Source organism: Mytilus edulis, chromosome 4 (assembly GCF_963676685.1).
Source record: "Mytilus edulis chromosome 4, xbMytEdul2.2, whole genome shotgun sequence".
Lineage (NCBI taxonomy): Eukaryota > Metazoa > Mollusca > Bivalvia > Mytilida > Mytilidae > Mytilus > Mytilus edulis.
Genome location: NC_092347.1, coordinates 5383955 through 5405362, shown reverse-complemented (window position 1 = coordinate 5405362; position 21408 = coordinate 5383955). Strand labels below are relative to the sequence as shown.

Genomic DNA, 21408 nt, shown 5'->3' with positions numbered 1-21408 from the left:
AACCTAATTGTGCATGAATACACCAATTCTATCGGAAATTAAGTAATGATGGCTTTAAATAATTTCCATCTTTGATACAATATCATTCAAATCCCAAGTTGACAATGTCAATCTTTGTATAAACTGATGTCATCTTCTTAATGTATTATATTGCCTTAAGGTATTGCACCAGTTATTCAGACCTCAGATGAACCGTTGTATGAAATTAAGATTGTCATAAATTTTATTAAGATTTAATAATCATCGATTTGTATGTACCCTGTAATATCACAATATATAACATTTGATCTGCAAAGTTGTCATAAAGTTCCATAACGTAGAAAAACCTGAAAATAGATATAAAAAAGATGTTGTATGAGTGCAAATGAGACAATTTCAAGTCACAATTTGTAAAAGTAAACCATTATAGGTAAAAAAAACATCTTCATCACGAAGCAAGCATCGATGACTGGTATTAATATCTAAATTAAAGCGACAGTAATTTACTTTTATCCAAATGTCATAAATTAAATTCGAAGACTAATCTAAGGTAAAAAACAACAACCTGATGAACTTACAAGCGAGAACAAATTTGATTTACTATGGAACGCCGCCTCTGTCTTATGCTAAGATGATAGTTCATCATCAAATGCTGATACCTTATTATAAGATAATAATGATTAACCTTATATAAGAAGAATCTTCATCATTATATGATAATACTTTATTTTTATATGATCATAAGTCGTCTTAACACACTGAACACAAAGATGACGGTTTATGAAATTTGTTGTTATGTGTTAAATCTAAGAATGTATTACAGATTTTTGAGGGTTTATTCGAAGAATGCCTTTGACTATTTTTAAAGGGAAATCATATCGCCCGACATTTTTTTATTTGCTTTCGGCGTAAGAACTTGCAGTAATAGGTATTTCAAAAAGGTCAGAAGGAATGAAACAAAAATGTATGGAACATCTAAATCAAACAGAATGCAGGGTACGATTGGCTCTCATATACTAAACATACCAAAATCAACATTTGAGATTATATCCAACCTGTTACAGATATCGGAAAGTACGGTCAGTTGTAGAATGGCACAGTGTTGATTAAATAAAGGGACTTCTTACAAAATTAAATAACGATGACATTGGTTGAATAACATGAAAATTTTAAAAGATCCTCCTTTGAGTGGGGGAAATATCTTTGAGACAGTTGTTAATTGTGAAAAGAATTTGAGTAGAGAAATGACGATAAAAAGAGTATGTTCACCGAAAAGACAAATGAAGTGTTCAGTTAAGAAATACACGGAAACTTTATAGCGGTAACAATGATATATACTATCAACTCTGATATATGCTGCAAATTTGCTGATATTGGTGATATTAGTAATTAAGGTAGACTGGTAATATTTCTAAAATGTGCAGACAAAAGTACAGCCAAAACCGTTCTAGATTGTTTCTTGACTGGTATTGCTTATTACGGCATTACTCTTAGAGTAAAATTAGACAAACGACTAGGAAACGTGTAAGTTTCCGAGTAAATTTGATAAAAAAAGAAAACAGCCATGATTTCTGGCAAAAGTACTCACAACCAAAGAATAGAAGACTTCGGAATGACATTATTGAAGGTACTGGCTGTTTTCAATATGTTCTTTAATATCGAAGATGAAAACAGTATAGACCCATTAAATAAAAAAAACTCTTAAAAAACTACAGTACATTTATTCAAACGAAATGAACAGGAGACTACAATTTTAGGAAGCATGGTTCTTTTTTTTTATACGTACGACGTGGCTCTGTACATTCAAAATTCCGTCATTGCGTTATTGTGCAATTGTTAATTTTTGTATTCTTGTCTTTCATTTTTGCTAATGTACTTTGTCTATATGCTTTTTGTGCTTCTTTCTTTTTTACATATTTGTTTGTTTTATATTGATGAGGAAAATAAAACAATTTTGACTGCTGTATCCCTATTGTTTACAAGTTTACCTGTTATATCTGCTTGTTTTGTTCACACATCGATGTCAATATAATCGAATTTGCAATTGTAATACAAACAAGAGGTTGAGATTGCTATAAAACTATAATGCCTGTACCAAGTCAGGAATACAACAGTTGGTAGTCATTCGTTTGCTGTGTTTGAGATTTTGATTTTGTCATTTGGTTAGGTACTTTCCGTTTTAAATTTTCCCCGGAGAACAGTTTTTTTGTAACTTTACTTTTTGCTATAGAAATTCCATAACTTGACAACTTGAATCATGGTTATTATCTACTAAATTTATTTCTAAAATTTTACGTATGTATGTAAGCTTTATGGATATAAGTCATTGATTTTATTTTTCTTGGATTTAAATATGACTTTATATCTTAAAGTTATTTTAAAGCATATTAAACAAATCGATGTTCTGCAACTTTGAAGTACAATTTGCCAATTGTTTTTGACATTTAATGAATGTAAAATCAAAGTTTCCAGTCGAGATTACATAAAATGTAGCATTTTATAGCTAGTGGGCAGATCAAACTTTCGAGATGTTTCGGCATTTTAAAGACAATACATTGTTTGGGAATGGTTAACAGACTTACATTCTATTCTTTGTATGAACCTCTTATAAAAATTCGCCTTGATAAACTATTGATTATTATCAAAGGATTTCGATAATGCCGAAGAATAAACCGTTAATTAAAAAATTCTTTATTTTTTTAAGTTTCATGTTGAAAGACAATTGCATTTCTTTTCGAAGATGGAAGCAGCCTCATATTTGAGCTTCTTAAAAAAAATGCTAGATAAACAAGGTACACAATACCAATTCAAGATTATACAAAAGCCGTTAGGTATTTATCACATTCGCACGAAACTTTATTCATTACCCCTTTCAAAACTTTATTCTCTGTTCAATTTATGTTTGGAATCCACTGTTACAAACCCTCATTCAAACCTATACAAAATTACAGCTATAATTTCGGATATTGCAATTCACAGACTTTTCAAGCCAGTCCGCATTTGCAAAGATGAAAAAGAGAAAAGATCTTTCCTTAATCTTTCCTTTGCCAACAAAGGTATTGATGGCGTCAACTTAGGCAATATCCTTCATCATAAATTAGTTCAATCGAAAATACCTCCTTATTTCAAAGACCAGTCTGTACCAATCATTTCTTATACCTATACCAAACCTATTGCAACTAAAATTTTCAATTACAAACACGTTTTGCAGGATCTCGATATTGACGACTTCAAGTCTAAACCTCCCGATTGCACTTATGCTAGTTCCCAATTCACATATAATCCCGCTGGCCACGTTATTACCGGTGACCTCAACATTGTTAATAACACTTCTCTGCGAAATGTGTTATCGAAAGGTCCGAAATATCGTGAGCCTAAATCCATCAATTGGAAATTCAACTTTAAAATTTTGATGGATTCAGTTGAGGATTATGCCAGGCAATGGGCTAAGCGCGAGAAGGAAGACGTAGACACTCTTTCCGAATGGATTAAGGCAGTGAGGTCGTTGATACAAATCAGAATTAAGAAACTGAATGGGTCTATCAATGCCCATGCTACGTTAATCTTTAAAGACCCAAATGTTGCAAAACACCTATCCTACCTCCATGACAAATATGTTGTTGTCCCCGCAGACAACATCGTTTTTGTATGTAAAACTCATTACATTAACTGCTTGATAAACGAATTAGGTATTGACAATTCACTTGGAAACTCAACATATACCCTCACGACACTTACCAAAGAGGAAATCCTGGATAATCATAGGTCTGTTCTATGTTCCTTTGGAATTTCAACCAAAGATGAAGAACTGGATCTGCCATCACTGTATTGGATACCTAAACTACATAAGTGTCCTTACAAACAACGGTATATTGCTGGGTTTTCCAAGTGCTCCACGAAACCTCTTTCTAAATTATTAACATCTATTTTATCAGCAATCAAAGACGGGCTTCAAAGTTCTTGTGAAACTGCCTATTCTAGAGGGGGCGTGAATCAGATGTGGAATCTTAAAAATTCCAAAGATCTTTTAGAGTGCATACAATTTAACTCTCTTTCATCTTGTAACAGTATTAAAACATTTGACTTTTCTACTCTGTTCACAAGTATTCCACATTCCAAACTAAAAGACAAATTGAAAGAGTTGGTATTTCTTTGCTTCGTAAAAAAGAATGGCCAACGTAGATACAAGTATCTTGTCTTAGGGAGGGATAAATCCTACTTTGTAAAGGATCACTCTGATTCGAACAAAAAATTCTCTGAAACTGATATTATCAAGATGCTTGATTTCTTGATTGACAACATATTTGTTACGTTCGGAGGACGTGTTTTTCAACAGACTGTCGGCATTCTAATGGGAACAAACTGTGCCCCTCTACTGGCCGACTTGTTTCTTTATTATTATGAGGCTGACTTCATGCAGGAACATCTTAGGAAGAAAGATAAGAAGTTAGCAATATCCTTTAACTCTACTTTTCGCTATATAGATGATGTTATTTCACTAAATAATTCAAAATTTGGTGACTATGTGGAACGCATCTATCCAATCGAGCTAGAGATAAAGGATACTACAGATACAGTTAAGTCGGCCTCATATCTTGACTTACATCTAGAAATTGACAATGAGGGTCGGTTGAAAACAAAACTTTACGACAAAAGAGATGATTTCAGCTTTCCAATTGTGAACTTTCCATTTCTAAGTAGCAACATTCCAGCAGCACCTGCATACGGGGTATATATCTCCCAATTGATACGATATTTTCGTGCTAGCATTTCCTATCATGATTTTCTTGATAGAGGGTTGCTGCTCACAAGGAAGCTATTAAACCAAGAGTTCCAAATGGTGAAGTTGAAATCATCCCTTCGTAAATTTTACGGACGCCATCACGAGTTGGTTGACCGTTATGGAATAACCGTATTACAAATGATATCGGATATGTTCCTTACGTCGTAACTACAATCCCCTTCCCTCACCTGAATGTGACCTACCGAATTCGACTATTTACCGGATTTGTTATCACATAAGCAACACAACGGGTGCCGCATGTGGAGCAGGATTTACTTACCCTTCCGGAGCACCTGAGATCATCCCTAGTTTTTTGGTGGGGTTCGTGTTGTTTATTCTTTAGTTTTCTATGTTGTGTCGTGTGTGCTGTTGTTTGTTTGTCTTTTTCATTTTTAGTCATGGCGTTGTCAGTTTGTTTTAGATTTATGAGTTTGACTCTCCCTTTAGTATCTTTCGTCCCTCTTTGATATGAAAGAAGGATGCCAACAGGCACTCGAGTATCAATCGGTAGTATCCATTTTCGAATAAATCGGTTTCATGTTAGAATGCTGTTGGCTTATATTTATTAAAATGATTTTTGAATGCCTTCATGGAAATGAAAGAATTATCTTTGAAAATTGAAATACGTTCGAATGTTAACGCTGAATATTGTCATTAAAATACCTCCGAATTGAGATAGGCATTGCGCTAGAGCAACCTCCATACAAGGAACGTGTCTTGGCCTTTCCGCAACATCAGAGCAAACGTCTTCATCCGCTAAGACTCAAATCGACTCTGTACAGAGAAACGTTAACAAGTTAATATTTCGAACTTTGAACAGAATCATTGCACTGAGTAGTCACCCTCAGAGTTAAACGCATCAATAAGGTGAGGTCTAATCATCACCCCTTTGTTAATCATTCAATGTGTTTTTGTGATAACCAAATACTGTTAATTGATCTTGTTTGGCCCTGTAATCGTTTTCCAATAGGTGTTAATTGCATTATTGATAAGATTACTGTTTACATAATCAGTACATTTAGTGAATGAGCTTTCAATTATGTTATACTATTCCAGGTACTACTGTTCAGTCCTAGATAAGTGTTGAGCGTTGTTTGTCCATTACACATCAACCAACAATGTAATATGCGTAAAATTCGTGTTTTCATTTTTTTTTTATTTTTATCGCTTGGTATGTGATTAATATTTTTTGACTGAGTTGACATCCCTAGTAACAAATATTAGTTTTGGAATGGATGATTATTAAAGGCAATACGAGATCATAAATATAACCGACAATTCTTTTTAATTATTAGTATTGAAAATTATAAAACTGCAAAATTAATGTTTTCTGCTTATAATTAGTGTTATTTCTTTCTTAATCCTATGTGTAAATTAGGTAAAATGTGATGGCGAGCGTATTCTGTAAAACAAGTATTATATATTACCACACAAAAGAGTTGAAGGGGTATTACCATTTCTATCAGCTTTGTGTTTAGACAGAACTATTTAATTTAATGAAAACAAATCATGCCAAGCTTACATTTCATGATAGGAGCAAGCAGATGTTCATAGTCTCCCTATGTCGTGTTCTCCTTTTTTAAACTTACCGAAAGTCAATAAAACGTGTAGATCATGTGTTGGTGGCAAGCGTACAATCTTTATCAAAAGCCTCCCAACACAAAGTAAAGTGAAAGTAGATCAACTAGAACCTACCATCGGCGCGAATACTGAGAGTACTCCAACACAATAACAGGCGGCTATTTGATATGAAACCAGGAAGTTTAGCTTCGTTAGGTCTCTTGTTTCTAAATGATAAATATTATAAATCCTATTTACAATCATAACATCTTTTTTGTTTCAAAGTCAATTGTACTTAAAACGTAAAATCACTAAAATACTAACACCGAGGAAAATTCAATCGTAAAGTCCCCAATCAAATGGTGGCAAAATCAAATGACAAACCACATCAAACGAATGACCCAAATGCTTGATTTCTTAAGGAGGTTCGAGAGCAGTCAAAATTGTTAATAGATAGATACACCAACGACAGACAGGTAAGATTTTGTGACCGCACAAAAAAAACCCCAAAAAAACGTACAAGAAACTGATCAGTCTCGTAATTGTTTAACCATTGTTTAGCAATCTCTCTTTTTATAAATATAGTTATTTAAAAACTAGAGGCTCTCAAGAGCCTGTATCGCTCACCTGATTCTACTTGGGTTTTTGAAATCATATGAAAAAATATAAAATTTGGCTAAAAGTGACAACACAACCTCATTGATAAGGAAAGGAACATGTTTAATTTCATTCAAAAGTCCCCCACTGGCGGCCATCTTGAATGGCGGTTCGGCTACAAAGTAACAACACTTGGTCAGCACCTCATAAGGAACATTCATGCAATGTTTAGTTTTATTCCATTCAGTGGTTCTCTAAAAGAAGTCATTTGTATGCATTTCCCATAGGGTCCTATGTTAAACTAAGTCCCCTGCTGGCGGCCATCTTGGATGATGGATCTGCTACAAAGTAACAACACTTGGTCAGCACCTCATAAGGAACATTCATGCAATGTTTAGTTTTATTCCATTCAGTGGTTCTCTAAAAGAAGTCATTTGTATGCATTTCCAATAGGGTCCTATGTTAAACTAAGTCCCTGCTGGCGGCCATCTTGAATAATGGATCGGCTACAAAGTAACAACACTTGGTCAGCACCACATTAGGAACATTCATGCCATGTTTGATTTCATTCCATTCAGTGGTTCTCTAAAAGAAGTCATTTGTATGCATTTCCCATAGGGTCTTATGTTAAACTAAGTCCCATGCTGGCGGCCATCTTGGATGATGGATGGGCTACAAAGAAACAACACATGGTCAGCACGGCATAAGGAACATTCATGCAATGTTTGGTTTCATTCCATTCAGTTGTTCTCTAAAAGAAGTCATTTGTATGCATTTCCCATAGGGTCCTATGTTAAACTAAGTCCCCCGCTGGCTTCCATCTTGGATAATGGATCGGCTACAAAGTAACAACACTTGGTCAGCACCACATTAGGAACATTCATGCAATGTTTGATTTCATTCCATTCAGTGGTTCTCTAAAAGAAGTCATTTGTATGCATTTCCCATAGGGTCCTATGTTAAACTACGTCCCCCGCTGGCTTCCATCTTGGATAATGGATCGGCTACAAAGTAACAACACTTGGTCAGCACCACATTAGGAACATTCATGCAATGTTTGATTTCATTCCATTCAGTGGTTCTCTAAAAGAAGTCATTTGTATGCATTTCCCATAGGGTCCTATGTTAAACTAAGTCCCCCGCTGGCGGCCATCTTGGATGATGGATTGGCTACAAAGTAACAACACTTGGTCAGCACTCCATAAGGAACATTCATGCTATGTTTGGTTTCATTCCATTTAGTGGTTCTCTAGAAGAAGTCATTTGTATGCATTTCCCATAGGGTCCTATGTTAAACTAAGTCCCCCGCTGGCGGCCATCTTGGATGATGGATCGGCAACAAAGTAACAACACTTGGTCAGCACCTCATAAGGAACATTCATGCCATGTTTGGTTTCATTCCATTCAGTGGTTCTCTAGAGGAAGTCATTTGTATGCATTTCCCATAGGGTCCTATGTTAAACTAAGTCCCCCGCTGGCGGCCATCTTGGATGATGGATCGGCAACAAAGTAACAACACTTGGTCAGCACCACATAAGGAACATTCATGCCATGTTTGGTTTCATTCAATTCAATGGTTCTCTAAAAGAAGTCATTTGTATGCATTTCCCATAGGGTCCTATGTTAAACTAAGTCCCCTGCTGACGGCCATCTTGAATGATGGATCGGCTACAAAGTAACAACACTTGGTCAGCACCCCATAAGGAACATTCATGCTATGTTTGGTTTTATTCCATTCAGTGGTTCTCTAAAAGAAGTCATTTGTATGCATTTCCCATAGGGTCCTATGTTAAACTAAGTCCCCGGCTAGCAGCCATCTTGGATGATGGATCGGCAACAAAGTAACAACACTTGGTCAGTACCTCATAAGGAACATTCATGCCATGTTTGGTTTCATTCCATTCAGTGGTTCTCTAAAAGAAGTCATTTGTATGCATTTCCCATAGGGTCCTATGTTAAACTAAGTCCCCTGCTGGCGGCCATCTTGGATGATGGATCGGCTACAAAGTAACAACACTTGGTCAGCACCTCATAAGGAACATTCATGCCATGTTTGGTTCCATTCTATTCAGTGGTTCTCTAGAAGAAGTTCAAAATGTAAATTGTTAACGACGACGACGACGGACGACGGACGACGACGACGGACGACGGACGCCAAGTGGTGAGAAAAGCTCACTTGGCCCTTCGGGCCAGGTGAGCTAAAAATATATGCAACTTTTGTCGGGTTGTTGTCTCTTTGACATATTTCTCATTTCTATAAAATCCATATTATCCAAATTGTGTGCTTTAATGTATTATTGACTGTGGCAAAGTGTTTTTTTTTTTATTATATTGTACAGAATTATTGTTAACTTTATTTTTTATCTTTTACTCTACATAAAAAAAGGTCAATTGAACTAGAGAAGGCTACGGGTTAGTAACGGTAATATTTTCTATTTTTGGTAATCTTGAACCACTAGTCATTAATTTTAATTTTTGGTCTTTATTTCCTTGTTTTATTTCCTTGACTAAGTCCGTTGATATATCTCCCAGTTGATACGACATACCAAGGTTTGCTTTTTTTCTATATCTCATTTTACGGAAATCACATGATTGTTGAAGATATGTGTCATAGATAATTACGGATGTGCTATACTTGTTGTAACCTCTGTCCCGTCCATTTTTCATCGATTTATGATATCTCCTTGTATGACTTTTTTGGCTAAGCAATGGACGGCTGCAATATGTTAAACAAGAACTGCTTACCCTTCAAGATCATCTGAGGTCATCCAATTTTGTGGTGGTGTTTGTTTTACTCAGTCTTTTGTTTTCAAAGTTGTGTATTGTTGACTGTTGTTGGCATCTGTTTCATTTTTCGTCGAATGGTATTAACGGATTTTTGATTGTCCCTTTAATGTCGTCTGCCTAAATTTTGCCGCTGCTATTAGGTGTTTTACATTAATCAAATATCGTTTGAAGAAAATGAAAACATTACAAAAACACAACCTTTATAGCTGTGAAATCAACATACCAAAACTTATACAAATTAATAAATAACTGAGCATTAAATAATAAATACATAAACGTATGAAACCTGTAAGTTCAAAATAAGCACAATCGTTGTCCGACAAGATTCAGTAAAGAAACTATAGGGTATGATTTAGCATCGTAGTTAATGATTACTTAGTACGCTCTGAAAAAAAACCATCTATTAAAAACTAATTAAAAATAAGAATTAATTTCTTTTCATGGAAGTCCGATTAATCAAATTAAGTTAAAATTGGGTTTACTAATACAAAAAGTAGTTTTGAAAGCAACTTAAATATATAAATTAGACAGCTATCACAAACACAACCAGGATTATTCATAAGTACTTCCGGCACTGAAGTTAGACATTTCTGTAATAGGACTATGCGGGTCATGGTTCAATGAAGAATTATTCGGTTGTAAATGAACATCGGAATTGTCATGCGTGTTGAATATGTCATCATTATACTCTCGAACTCCTTGGCATACTTTAAATGTCAGTAAACGTTTGAATGCTGTTTTGTAGGCTCTATTAAAATTGTAGTAAAGGAACGGATTAAGCATTGAATTAACATATCCCAGCCAAATCGCTGTTGTAAAAAGTGCATATGGAAGCTTATATCCGATCAAAGGATCTACAATATTCATAATGAAAAATGGAAACCAGCAGACACAAAAGCAACCCATAATAATAGTGATTGTCTTGGCGGCTTTCGTTTCTCGCTTTAGTTTACCTTTTTTATGTTTATGTAAATGAGCTTCTAAACTATGGATATGTTGCGCTTGTTTTCTGGCTACTTGAAATATCTTTATATTGCTTAGAATTAGACATATAGCAGGAATGTAAAAAGCTATAACTGAGCAAATTATCGAAAATGGTTTGTTTACTATGAATCCACATACTTCTTCATTTGGCGGAAAAAGGCAATCATGCAGTTCTTCGATTCCAATGAGATTCCATTTAAACAAAATTGGAAGAAATGATATGAAAATAGGCGTTATCCAACAAGCAGCCAACATTAGTCCAATGATGGTTTTGCTTATTCGTTCATGTAAAAATGGCCGACATATAGCCAAGTACCGGTCTATCGCTAAACATGAAAGATGCATGATGGACGTCGTCGTGAACATAACATCAAGACTTGTAGTCACTAGACATAAATCTTTACCTAGCTGCCACACTTTATTGTTATATTGTTGATATATTCCAAATGGCATTACAAATACGGCCACCAATAAATCAGCAACCGATAGGGACACAACGAATGCATTCGTTATTGTCTGGAGACGTTTATGTGTGTATACCGCTACTATAACTAAAGCGTTACCACCAGCTGTCAAAAGTGGAAAAAAAGTCAATACTGCCGTCAAGAAAAACCTTGTTTCTTGGTCCAGAAATGGTGGAGGACCGGCAACATTTGCGAGTATTCCTCTACAGAACTCACTAATATTAGATGTTGTCGCGTTAGACATTCCTGGTAAAACATAACTAAACTATCATGAATTAAATCCTTAATAGTATATTCTATTCAGTATCTTAAGGTTGTTGATCTTGATCTAGAGTCTATTTGATGCAGCGTCTTATGAACATTGGTGTACACCCATCTCTATTTTAATATCTGAAAATAAAATCAAAAGAATTTACAGTAAATCATAAGCATTTACGTCTCTTTTTATTCATATGAACGACATGTTACTTATTTATACCTTCAAAAAGTATAATTTCTGTATAAGAATAATCGATACCAGAATTCAGAGAAAAAAAAAACCAACCAAATCGTGACAGCCATAATAGAAATATTAATATAAAAAAAGTTTCTTGGCTAATAGTAACCTTGTATCCAGGTAATATTTTTTTGGTGACGTTTAAAATTAGAGACATTTTTGGGTTTATTGTTAAAAACAAACGGAAAGATTAATACCAGTTGAGAAATTTATAAAGTAATCTTGTTGACAATTACAAAAAAGTATTCAGTTTTAGAACTTTATTACAGGTAAAATGCAAACAAAAAAGATGCACCAAAAGCATATCAAAAGCTGTGTATGGCATTTATATTTTTACTGTATTGAAGATTAACGATTATTGTTTCTAAATATACATTAGTCTTCACATAATCATTAACACGATATGACTTAATCACTAATATTTGAACTATACGTGATAACTTCACTATCGACACAACTGCATCTCTATAATATATTGAGATTTGACATCCAGACAATATTTGCATGTATTTATTTGCAGCATGTTATTATCATCATACTCATGTATAAACACCTACTAATATTAAGCTATTAACCATTAATCTAATAATAAATCCATATACATACTAGACATGAAGGTTTCAGTGTAGATACTTGTAATTATCAACCTACTTTGTCGTAATCTATTTAGAACTACAAGACGCGAAGCACTACTTGACGTATATAACATTTCACAAAACCTGTTTCCATCAACAATTTATGTCCTTGCCTTTTTTGTCTCGTTTTTTTTAAATAATAAGGATTTTTTTTGTAATTTCAATTTCAATTTATAATAGAGAATGCATAATCCGGGAGATTAATATACGAATGATTTGATTCTCATCCGTAAATTCCATAAAATATTTTGTTAATATGCATTTGAAAACATACTGTTGTACGTACAAGCAAATATAAGGAAAAGTAATTTACATACGAACTATTTATTCAGTTCAATCATTAATATGTGTATGGTGGTTTCTGTTTAACGAAGATTATTTTAAAACTAAAAGACGAGCGTACAGACATTTCAAGGAGTTCACAGTGAGAAATCCGATCATTGTTTCTACAAAGGTGAACCATGTACGTACATATTATGAGTAGTGTATTTAATCAACTTTTCACATTTTCAATTCCCGATGTTATAGTTATAGGGACTGAAAGGAGTTTGATCATGCTTTTCCAACTGAGGGGTACTTTTAGGGACGTCTGCAACGTGTGGTATGTATCAAATACCCAAATCGTCCTTCGGAGGATTCGTTAAAGGTCAACTTGTTTTAGTTATAAGCTGTTAGAACGAGTAAATCCCTCATGATTCATTCTTTTAGAGTATGTTAATTTCAACAATATGCTAGGGCTTGAATTCGCAACCCTTTCCCCTCTCAATATATTTTTTTAATCCTTTTAGCTGTCAACTTCTGTATCCCCAGCAACCCTTCTTTCATCTATAATTTTTATTTCGTAACATCTTAATTTCATTAATTCTTCTTTTTATTGCCTAGCTATAACCTTTAAGTGCTGCTGGGGTGTTCAACACCTACGATAAATTAATCAATCTTGCACTTGCCAAAGTAAACGTCTTCGTTGTTCATACTCTAAGATATGGCTGTAAGCTCAAGAAGAAAGATATTCACAAACCGTAATAAGTTATTGTCCATATAATGGCACAATTGTTTCTTCTATATCCAAATGAATTACAAATATCGTTCTATATTATAGTCGTGTTATCGAGTACAATCGAGAAATGAATTGGTAAAACGTATAATCGTACCTGTGAATTTTGTCAGTTCAATAATAACATTAAATGTCTACCACTGAGTTTTGATAGCAATTAAGGGTATACAATCTTATTCATATGCACTATATAGCAGTTTCCAGCCGATTAAGCTATTTAGAAGATTTTCTAACAGTTCGACATCATTGCAAATAGATTTTTGTTCACAAATGTTATATCTTGAAGTCAAATGTACTTTTCAGAAGAGTTTGAACAAATATGAAAACTCTTTAAACCGTACATTTGTTGCACAATGAATGGTATCATTATTGTTATCTTGATTCAGAAGAAAAAGTAACAGTTCCATAGTTCAGATGAATAATACAGAAAAAAAGACAACATTAAGAAGAAATGACGAAAAAGTATTATGTTGCTATCAAATTGAGTTTCGGCCAATTTTTTTAACAGGATTATTTTGTAAACCGTTCCATCTATTGGTATTAGGTATTATATGAAGTAAAAGATTGCCAGAGCAATACATTCAGGAAAGAAGGAAACCCCCCGAAAAAAAAACCCGAAAAAAAAACCGAACTAATTATGCTATATCAAGTTCAGAGAAAAGGAAGAAGTAATATAATAAATAAAGGCAACAGTAGTATACCTCTGTTCGAAAGTCAAAAATCGATTGGAACAAAACAATCCGGGTTACAAACTCCATCTGAGGGATACACATCAAATATAAGAGGAAAATAACGAAACAAACGAAACACTTAAGGTAGATCATAAGTAAATATTTTTTGAGACAGAATTTTATTATTTTTAGCCAGAATGAAGATTTTAATATGCTCTTTTCAAAAATATAATAAAAAGGAGGGGTCACCGTGCTATTTTTCAAGTTATGAGTCGTTAAAAATTGCCTAAATTTGGTTAGATTGTTCATGGAAAAACACATTTGTGTGCATAAAAAAAAATCTATGAGATAGAATTTTAAAATAAATTGCGAAAAGATAGGTTTTGTAATATGTTTTAAGAAAATAAAAAGAAAAAATGGTGTCACCGAACTTGTTTTCTTGCTACAAGTAAAAAGAAAAAAATTCCCTATCTGTCCAGTATAATTTTTGTACTAAAAGAGTTATCTTCCCTTAAATGGCTCGTTTGAAAAAAATGATTATAAAAGCAAGAAAATTGATATTTGTTTAAATATTTTGGATTATACAATAAATTGCCAAGTTTTCTTTATATTATTAAACAGTATAACCATTAAATTGCAAATCTGTCTTCAAATTGCAGATTTAAGCAAATAACTAGACCGATTTTTTACTGTGATTGTTCAATCCAAGATGGCGGTATACCATGAATCTACCTTAAGTGTAACAAAAAACCTAATGACAATGATAAGTCAGACAAAAAAAGTGAGACGCACAGTACGAATAACTAGGCATGAACACATAATATAACGTAATGTAATTGAATGGTATTGCATATATATCCAGAATATGAATCACCAAACTCATAAAGCAGACTGTGACATCAAAGTGAAGTGTTGGAATGCGTGAAACGTAAGATTTAACAACTAATTCTAATAGTTACTAGAAAAATCATAAAATTAAAATGGCGGTATAGCAAATAACCTTATGCCTAATAATCCATATAAATATAATTTGTAACACACCAGGCCCTACAATATTGTAGTACTACTAATATTTAAAGTATAGTCAACTTAACACTGTAACACACAATCTCTTTAGATGTAATAATTTTCAAATATTCTGTCTCAGGGGAGGTGTTATATGCTACTGGTAATGCTTTCAACTTACTAAAATCATTTTTTGAAACAATTAAATTTTTGATTCGTCAAATTAACTGGTGATGTTGAGGTCAATAAAAATCAAATTTACAACTTCGAAAGATGGAAACATTACAATACTATTATGTACAGCTACTATTATATCAATTTCCCAAATGGTATTTAGTATTTCAACTATCTAAATTACAAGTTCTATCTCATAAACATTTTTAACTGTGCACACACTGAAGGCAATTACTAATCCAAAATGAGCTCAATATCGGAAAATCAAAAAGGACACAAATAAAAACATTTCTGTGTTAACAAAATCCATAAAAAAATCTTTCAGAAGTCCCATAGTGCAACATACATATAATTATCTTTATTTTGAAGATCCTATTCTTCCTAATAATGTGTCTTTCTTTATCTAAATTGAATTCATATATATTTTAAAATTAATAAAAACTATGCATAGAGGGACGAAAGATACCGGAGGGACAGTCAAACTCATAAATCGAAAATAAACTGACAACGCCATGGCTAAAAATGAAAAAGACAAACAGACAAACAATAGTACAGATGACACAACACAGAAAACTAAAGAAAAACCAACACGAACCCCGCCAAACACTTGGGGTGATCTCAGGTGAATCGGAAGAGTAGGCAGATCCTGCTCCACATGTTGTCTCCGTCGTGTTGCTTATGATAATGTGATTACAAGTCCGGTAAATAGTCTAATTCGGTAGATTGTGTGCTCCAAGTCTTGATGAACATTAATCAAGAAAATAAGTTTCGAAAGCAGGAAATTACGCAAATTTGCCCTTGCGTTGCGGGTGGTCGTCCGCTTGTTAGATTTTGTTTGATTGATCCATATTTTGTTAAATTATCAACTGACTTTCCTTTACAAAGCCTAAGACTATTTTTATTTCTTTTTTATTTTCCCATCCCTTTACATTAACCCATCTTTACCTTTTAGAACAGATATCTCTTATACTTTCGCATGAAAGGGTCGTTGAACGTATAGCGTTGTCACATTAGGATATATTATATAACAGTAATCATAAAACAATGTTCCAATTAGCATGTCGGAACCCATAAAGTAATTCAAGCTTTAAACAAACATTTATATAACGAATACAATAATTGCTTGAGTTGAAAATTGCATATTGCACAGTAAAAACTTTAATGCTAATTACAACGGGCACGACTCGTGTCTACAGTGTACGCTCGATACTAAACATAATGGAAGTCAAGTAAAATGATCGCGAGGAACAAAACCAAAATGCTCTAAACAAAAGTCAAAACCTTTAGCTAAACTTTTCCCTGAGCTGTTGCAACCGAATACATATTTAATGAATACGAACCAGAAATTGAATTTTAAAGATAAAGGAAAATTACATCAAAACGCCCACCAAATATTACTATTAGAGTGGTAAAGCGTCAAAGTAAAATAAGTGATAAATTTACAGCTCAACTAACCTTTTTTTTTAAAAATTATACAGTTTACATGGAATAAGCAATACAAATTAATAGAAAGTCAATTTAGTTTATGAAAAATGAAGAATGAAATGATAAAGTCAGACTTTGAACTAAAAACACAGGCAACATCTTACCAAGTGACATAAAATATATAATTCTAATATTGATATTGCACGAAATTATTTGTCGACATTTCACTGATATAGTTTAGTTCATTGCACTTTAGCATGAGGTTCTAATAATTAAAAGTATGTACGTCTTTTATCATAAGACGGAGGGAAGCTGTTGGTTCAAAGTAAAAATTTCACCCAAGGGATTTATTTCGTTGTAAAGTTACGTTATTTCCCAGATTGAATGTATTTTGAAGTAATTATTCGTTAATTGCATTTAATTCTAATGCATCTTTACAAATGAATTTGTTCAAATAACAATAGTTCATTTTCCTCAGGGAAAAAGTTGTGGTAAAAATCACATGAGTATCATGCAATAATTTATCTAGAGATTAGATATAATATTTTTTTTTTTCGAATTTTGTATAATGAATAATTAAAGCTGATATATATATAAAATCAACAAAATCACACTATTCCTACAATAATGTCAGTGATCAATCCCCTTAAAGATATTTTCTCTAACAGCGTTATCCACTTAAAATATTTAAGGATATGTTGTTGACAATTAAAGTATAATAACAGCCTTAAAGTATCTTATATAAAATTATATACTTACCACAAAAAGTTAAAAATAAACCTAAGTCCAAAATACATTAAAAGCATATTTTTATCCCATTATTGCATTCGAGTTACACACGTAAGGACGGTAACAGTATTGTGCCGAATGTAAACCGATATTCATCAATGTCAAATGTTTGAGCATAATTCTTATTGCAGGCAATGTTCTAACATCTTAGGTTTTTCTCAGAGACATGGTATGTGATATAACTTAGCAAAAGCTGAGGTGCAAACCAGGAATGTTTATTTACTTTTTTAATGTGTATGTGTACGTAACCCTATGGTGTTCCTCTTAACGTCAAGATTACAATTCGTTATGACAAATACAGAAAAGAAACATGTTTTTGCTAGGAGATAAAAGATTGTTGGTTAAAAATAGAAAGCAGGAACAAATTCAGACAAGGAAATATTTGACTCGTGATTTTTACGTTGTATCTTCCATTTATATATGGAAAACACGATAATTATAATAAAATCACCAACATACGGAAATAAAATATCGCACCGATTCTACAACTTGCTTACGTATTCATTTTGGTCTGATCAACCTTAATAAAACAATACCGGATAACGTCCCCTTTCCATTCAGTAAAAAGTAACCAAAACAATATCAACAAAACCAAAAACCTACTCATGAAAAGTAAGAAAAGGGGGACAACTCTTGGTTCGAGTCTAATGAAAAAAATTGTCTAGTTTTATAAAAGGTAGATCATAACTGTTTTCTTTCAATTTGTCAAGGTGTAACAAGGGGTCTACTACTGTTGCCTCATTTAGCTCACTAAAAGACTTACGAATTCCCTGTACTTAAACTTTGGGAACAAAAATGAAGTATTAAATCGGAAATACGGATGGAAAACAAAGTGATTCACAAAAATGCAAGACGACATAAATAAAGCAACCATGGTGGTATGGTGTAGATGCAAAGAAGACAGTAATCCATAGGGGAAAATGGCAACGAAAAGTTCATTTTTCATTAGCTAGTACTATATAATTTGGAAGACGTGATGCATTCAAAACACAAATACACCAACGAACAAATGAATTATAATAAAATACGCAAAAAAGGAACAATACAAACTAATTGAGATTAAGACTTTCTTTCATTTATTGCTTGTGCATTTTAATGTAGATTTTGGCAGCTTGATAAGAAAATGTCAGTTTACATTAGAAATAACTTTTACAAAACAAGCTATTTTAAAGATAAATCATTTAATTTCCTATAAAAAATTATTTTCAGCAGAAGACGAAAATATATAAATATGTCTTACAATATTGTTGGATAGTTTATGAGAAGGACACGGAAATTATTTATTTTTTGTAATCTAAACAAAGAAAACATTGAGTAAACGATTTGATTTATCGCTAAAAATATCAAAGACTGGTTAAGAGGAAAAAATGGTATTTATCCAAAATTTTGACGTTACTTTTTTTTTTTTTACATAATTGAGACTGACATAGACATAGCTATCGGTGTTTAATGAGGTTACAAAATAAAAACAGAATATTATTTGATGATTTAATTAAATAAATATTAAGAAAGGTGAAAACCAGTGTGTGCAGCAATGTATGACGTACATTGCAAAAGCCATAAAATTAAAAAAATGATATTTATATTTACATAGAGAATATTTAGATGAATATCATAATTACAACAATTCAAAACTCTGTACAATGATGGATTTACCACCCTATTATGTTTGGCATTCAAATATTGTGTCGAGAAAAATTTATCCGAGAACTCCGATAATCATGCCAAACATTTACAAAATATTATGCTATCCTCTTATCTATTAATCATATTGCACTTTATATTTTAGCATATTGGTTAAAGCGGAAGTATATATTTGCTTTAACTTTCTTTGAGTTGAGCTTTGTCGGTTATTTGTATGAAAACAAAGATATCATATAATAAACAGACCACTTAACTGATATGGGAGCAATTATTGAACTTAAATAATTCCAATCTACATCATATGCGAAATAGTTTAAAAATCTACAACGGTATATCAACTAAAAATGGGCTGTCTATTGAGCTGATAACCCCAGGGTCAACAAGCAGTGCCATCGACACATGCAGTTCTTCCTCTACAACAGACTCATCAATGGTGTTTAAACCAAAACTATAAGCTATAAGAAGCCTGAATAAAATACAAAGTTGAAAAGAAAAACGTTGGATCAAATACGCATAGGGTGGTTTATGTCTAAGAATAGAAAACATAATATTGTAACGAAAAGTAAAACATCGTATAAACATTCAGTAAATACGCATATAACAGTTTTATGGATATCATTTCATACATTAGAAACATGAACAAAACGGGTGGAATGACGCAAAAATAATGTCTAAACACTTTCGTATTGAAATAACTCCAGTTTTACAAAGTTAGTTACGTGAAGTTAGCATTCAAGTGTTCATTGGTCAATCGAATACTAGTATGTCTTGTGTCCTTTATTCATTTTGAATTAAATTGTATGTGTATTATCCCTTTCCTTCAATTTGATGAAGCACGGAATTAGGCACAACTCTCCTAAATTTTCGGATAATTAATGCTCTTCAACTTCGTTTTTGATTTGACCTTACTAATGCTTTAATTTTTGAGCCATTGATGAATTTTATGTAGACAAAACACAAGTTGGTGTAAAAAATAACAAGCTTTGTATCTTTGAAGAGTTTTAACATAACTGATTGATGTTACTTCTAATAGACGTTTCATCCCTAACTGTATCGCCACCCTAGTAGTCAGTACTTTTGTGTTGACATGAATATCATTGATATATTTATATTTTTTACATTTACTGTTCATAACATGTTAAATTAACTTAAACACTTAGGTTATCTACCCTCAAGTATATATTGTCTTAACCGTATTTGGCACAACTTTGAAATTTTAGTGTTTTTAATGAAAATTAACTTTTGTACTTGAGTTTGCCTACAACATCTTTTGATTTGAGTGACTGATAAGTCGTATGCCAATAGCACGATCCTGTACGTGTATGTGTTACAGTAGGACCAAACACGTGGATGTGTCAAAATAGGACCATACCTAGACACGTAAATGTATCATAGTACGACCAGATCCGTGGTTGTATCATAGTTTAACTAGTAACTTGGATTTGATATAGTAGACCCAGACACATGGATGTATCATAGTAGGAATAAATACTACGTGAATGTTTCACAGTAGGACCAGATGAAAGAATGTATCATAGTAGGACCAGATACATGTTTGTGTTATAGTATGACCTAATACGCTGAAGAAGCATAGTAGGACCAGATACGTGGATGTATCAAAGTAGGACTAGATTCGTTGATGTATGATAGTAGGACCAGATACAACGATGAATCATAGTAGAACCAGTTACGCGAATGAATCATAGTAGGACCAAATACGTGGATGTGTTAAAGAAGAACCATGTATGTTGGTATATCATAGCTACTACGTGGATGTTTCACAGTAGGACCTGAAAAAGTTGATGTGCAGAAGGACCAGATCTGTTGGTGTATGATAGTATGACAGGATCCGTTGATGTATGATAGTAGGATCAATTACAATGATGAACCATAGTAGGAACAGATACGTAGATATACCATATAAGGACCAAGTACGTAGTTGTGTTATAGTAGGACCAACTACGTGGATGAATTGTAGTAGGACAAGATACGTAGTAGTATCATATTTGGGACAAATACGTGGATGTTTCACAGTAGGACCAAATACGTTGATAAACCATAGTAGGACAATATACGTGGTAGTATCATATTTGGAACAAATACGAGAATGTTTCACAGTAGGACCAATATGTTGATACATCACATTAGAACCAAATACGTGGATGTACCATTGTAGTGATGATATTTTTCGATGAATCATAGTAGGAATAGGCTTTGGAACAGGTACGTGGTTCTGATATGGTACATTCATGTTCATGGTTTATATTCAAGTACCTAGCTCATACGGAACATCCATATAATTAGACTATGATACATGTACGTACTTGTTCTAACTACGATATACCCATTAACGTTGTCCTA

General features: G+C 33.1%; 1 protein-coding gene across 1 annotated transcript; it reads right to left on the bottom strand.

Moving 5' to 3' along the window:
- Positions 1-9889: 9889 nt before the first annotated feature.
- On the bottom strand, positions 9890-11538 carry LOC139518797 (5-hydroxytryptamine receptor 4-like). Its single transcript, XM_071310358.1, has one exon. It carries the CDS (start codon positions 11396-11398, stop codon positions 10259-10261), a length of 1140 nt encoding a protein of 379 aa, XP_071166459.1. The 5' UTR covers positions 11399-11538; the 3' UTR covers positions 9890-10258.
- Positions 11539-21408: the final 9870 nt, after the last annotated feature.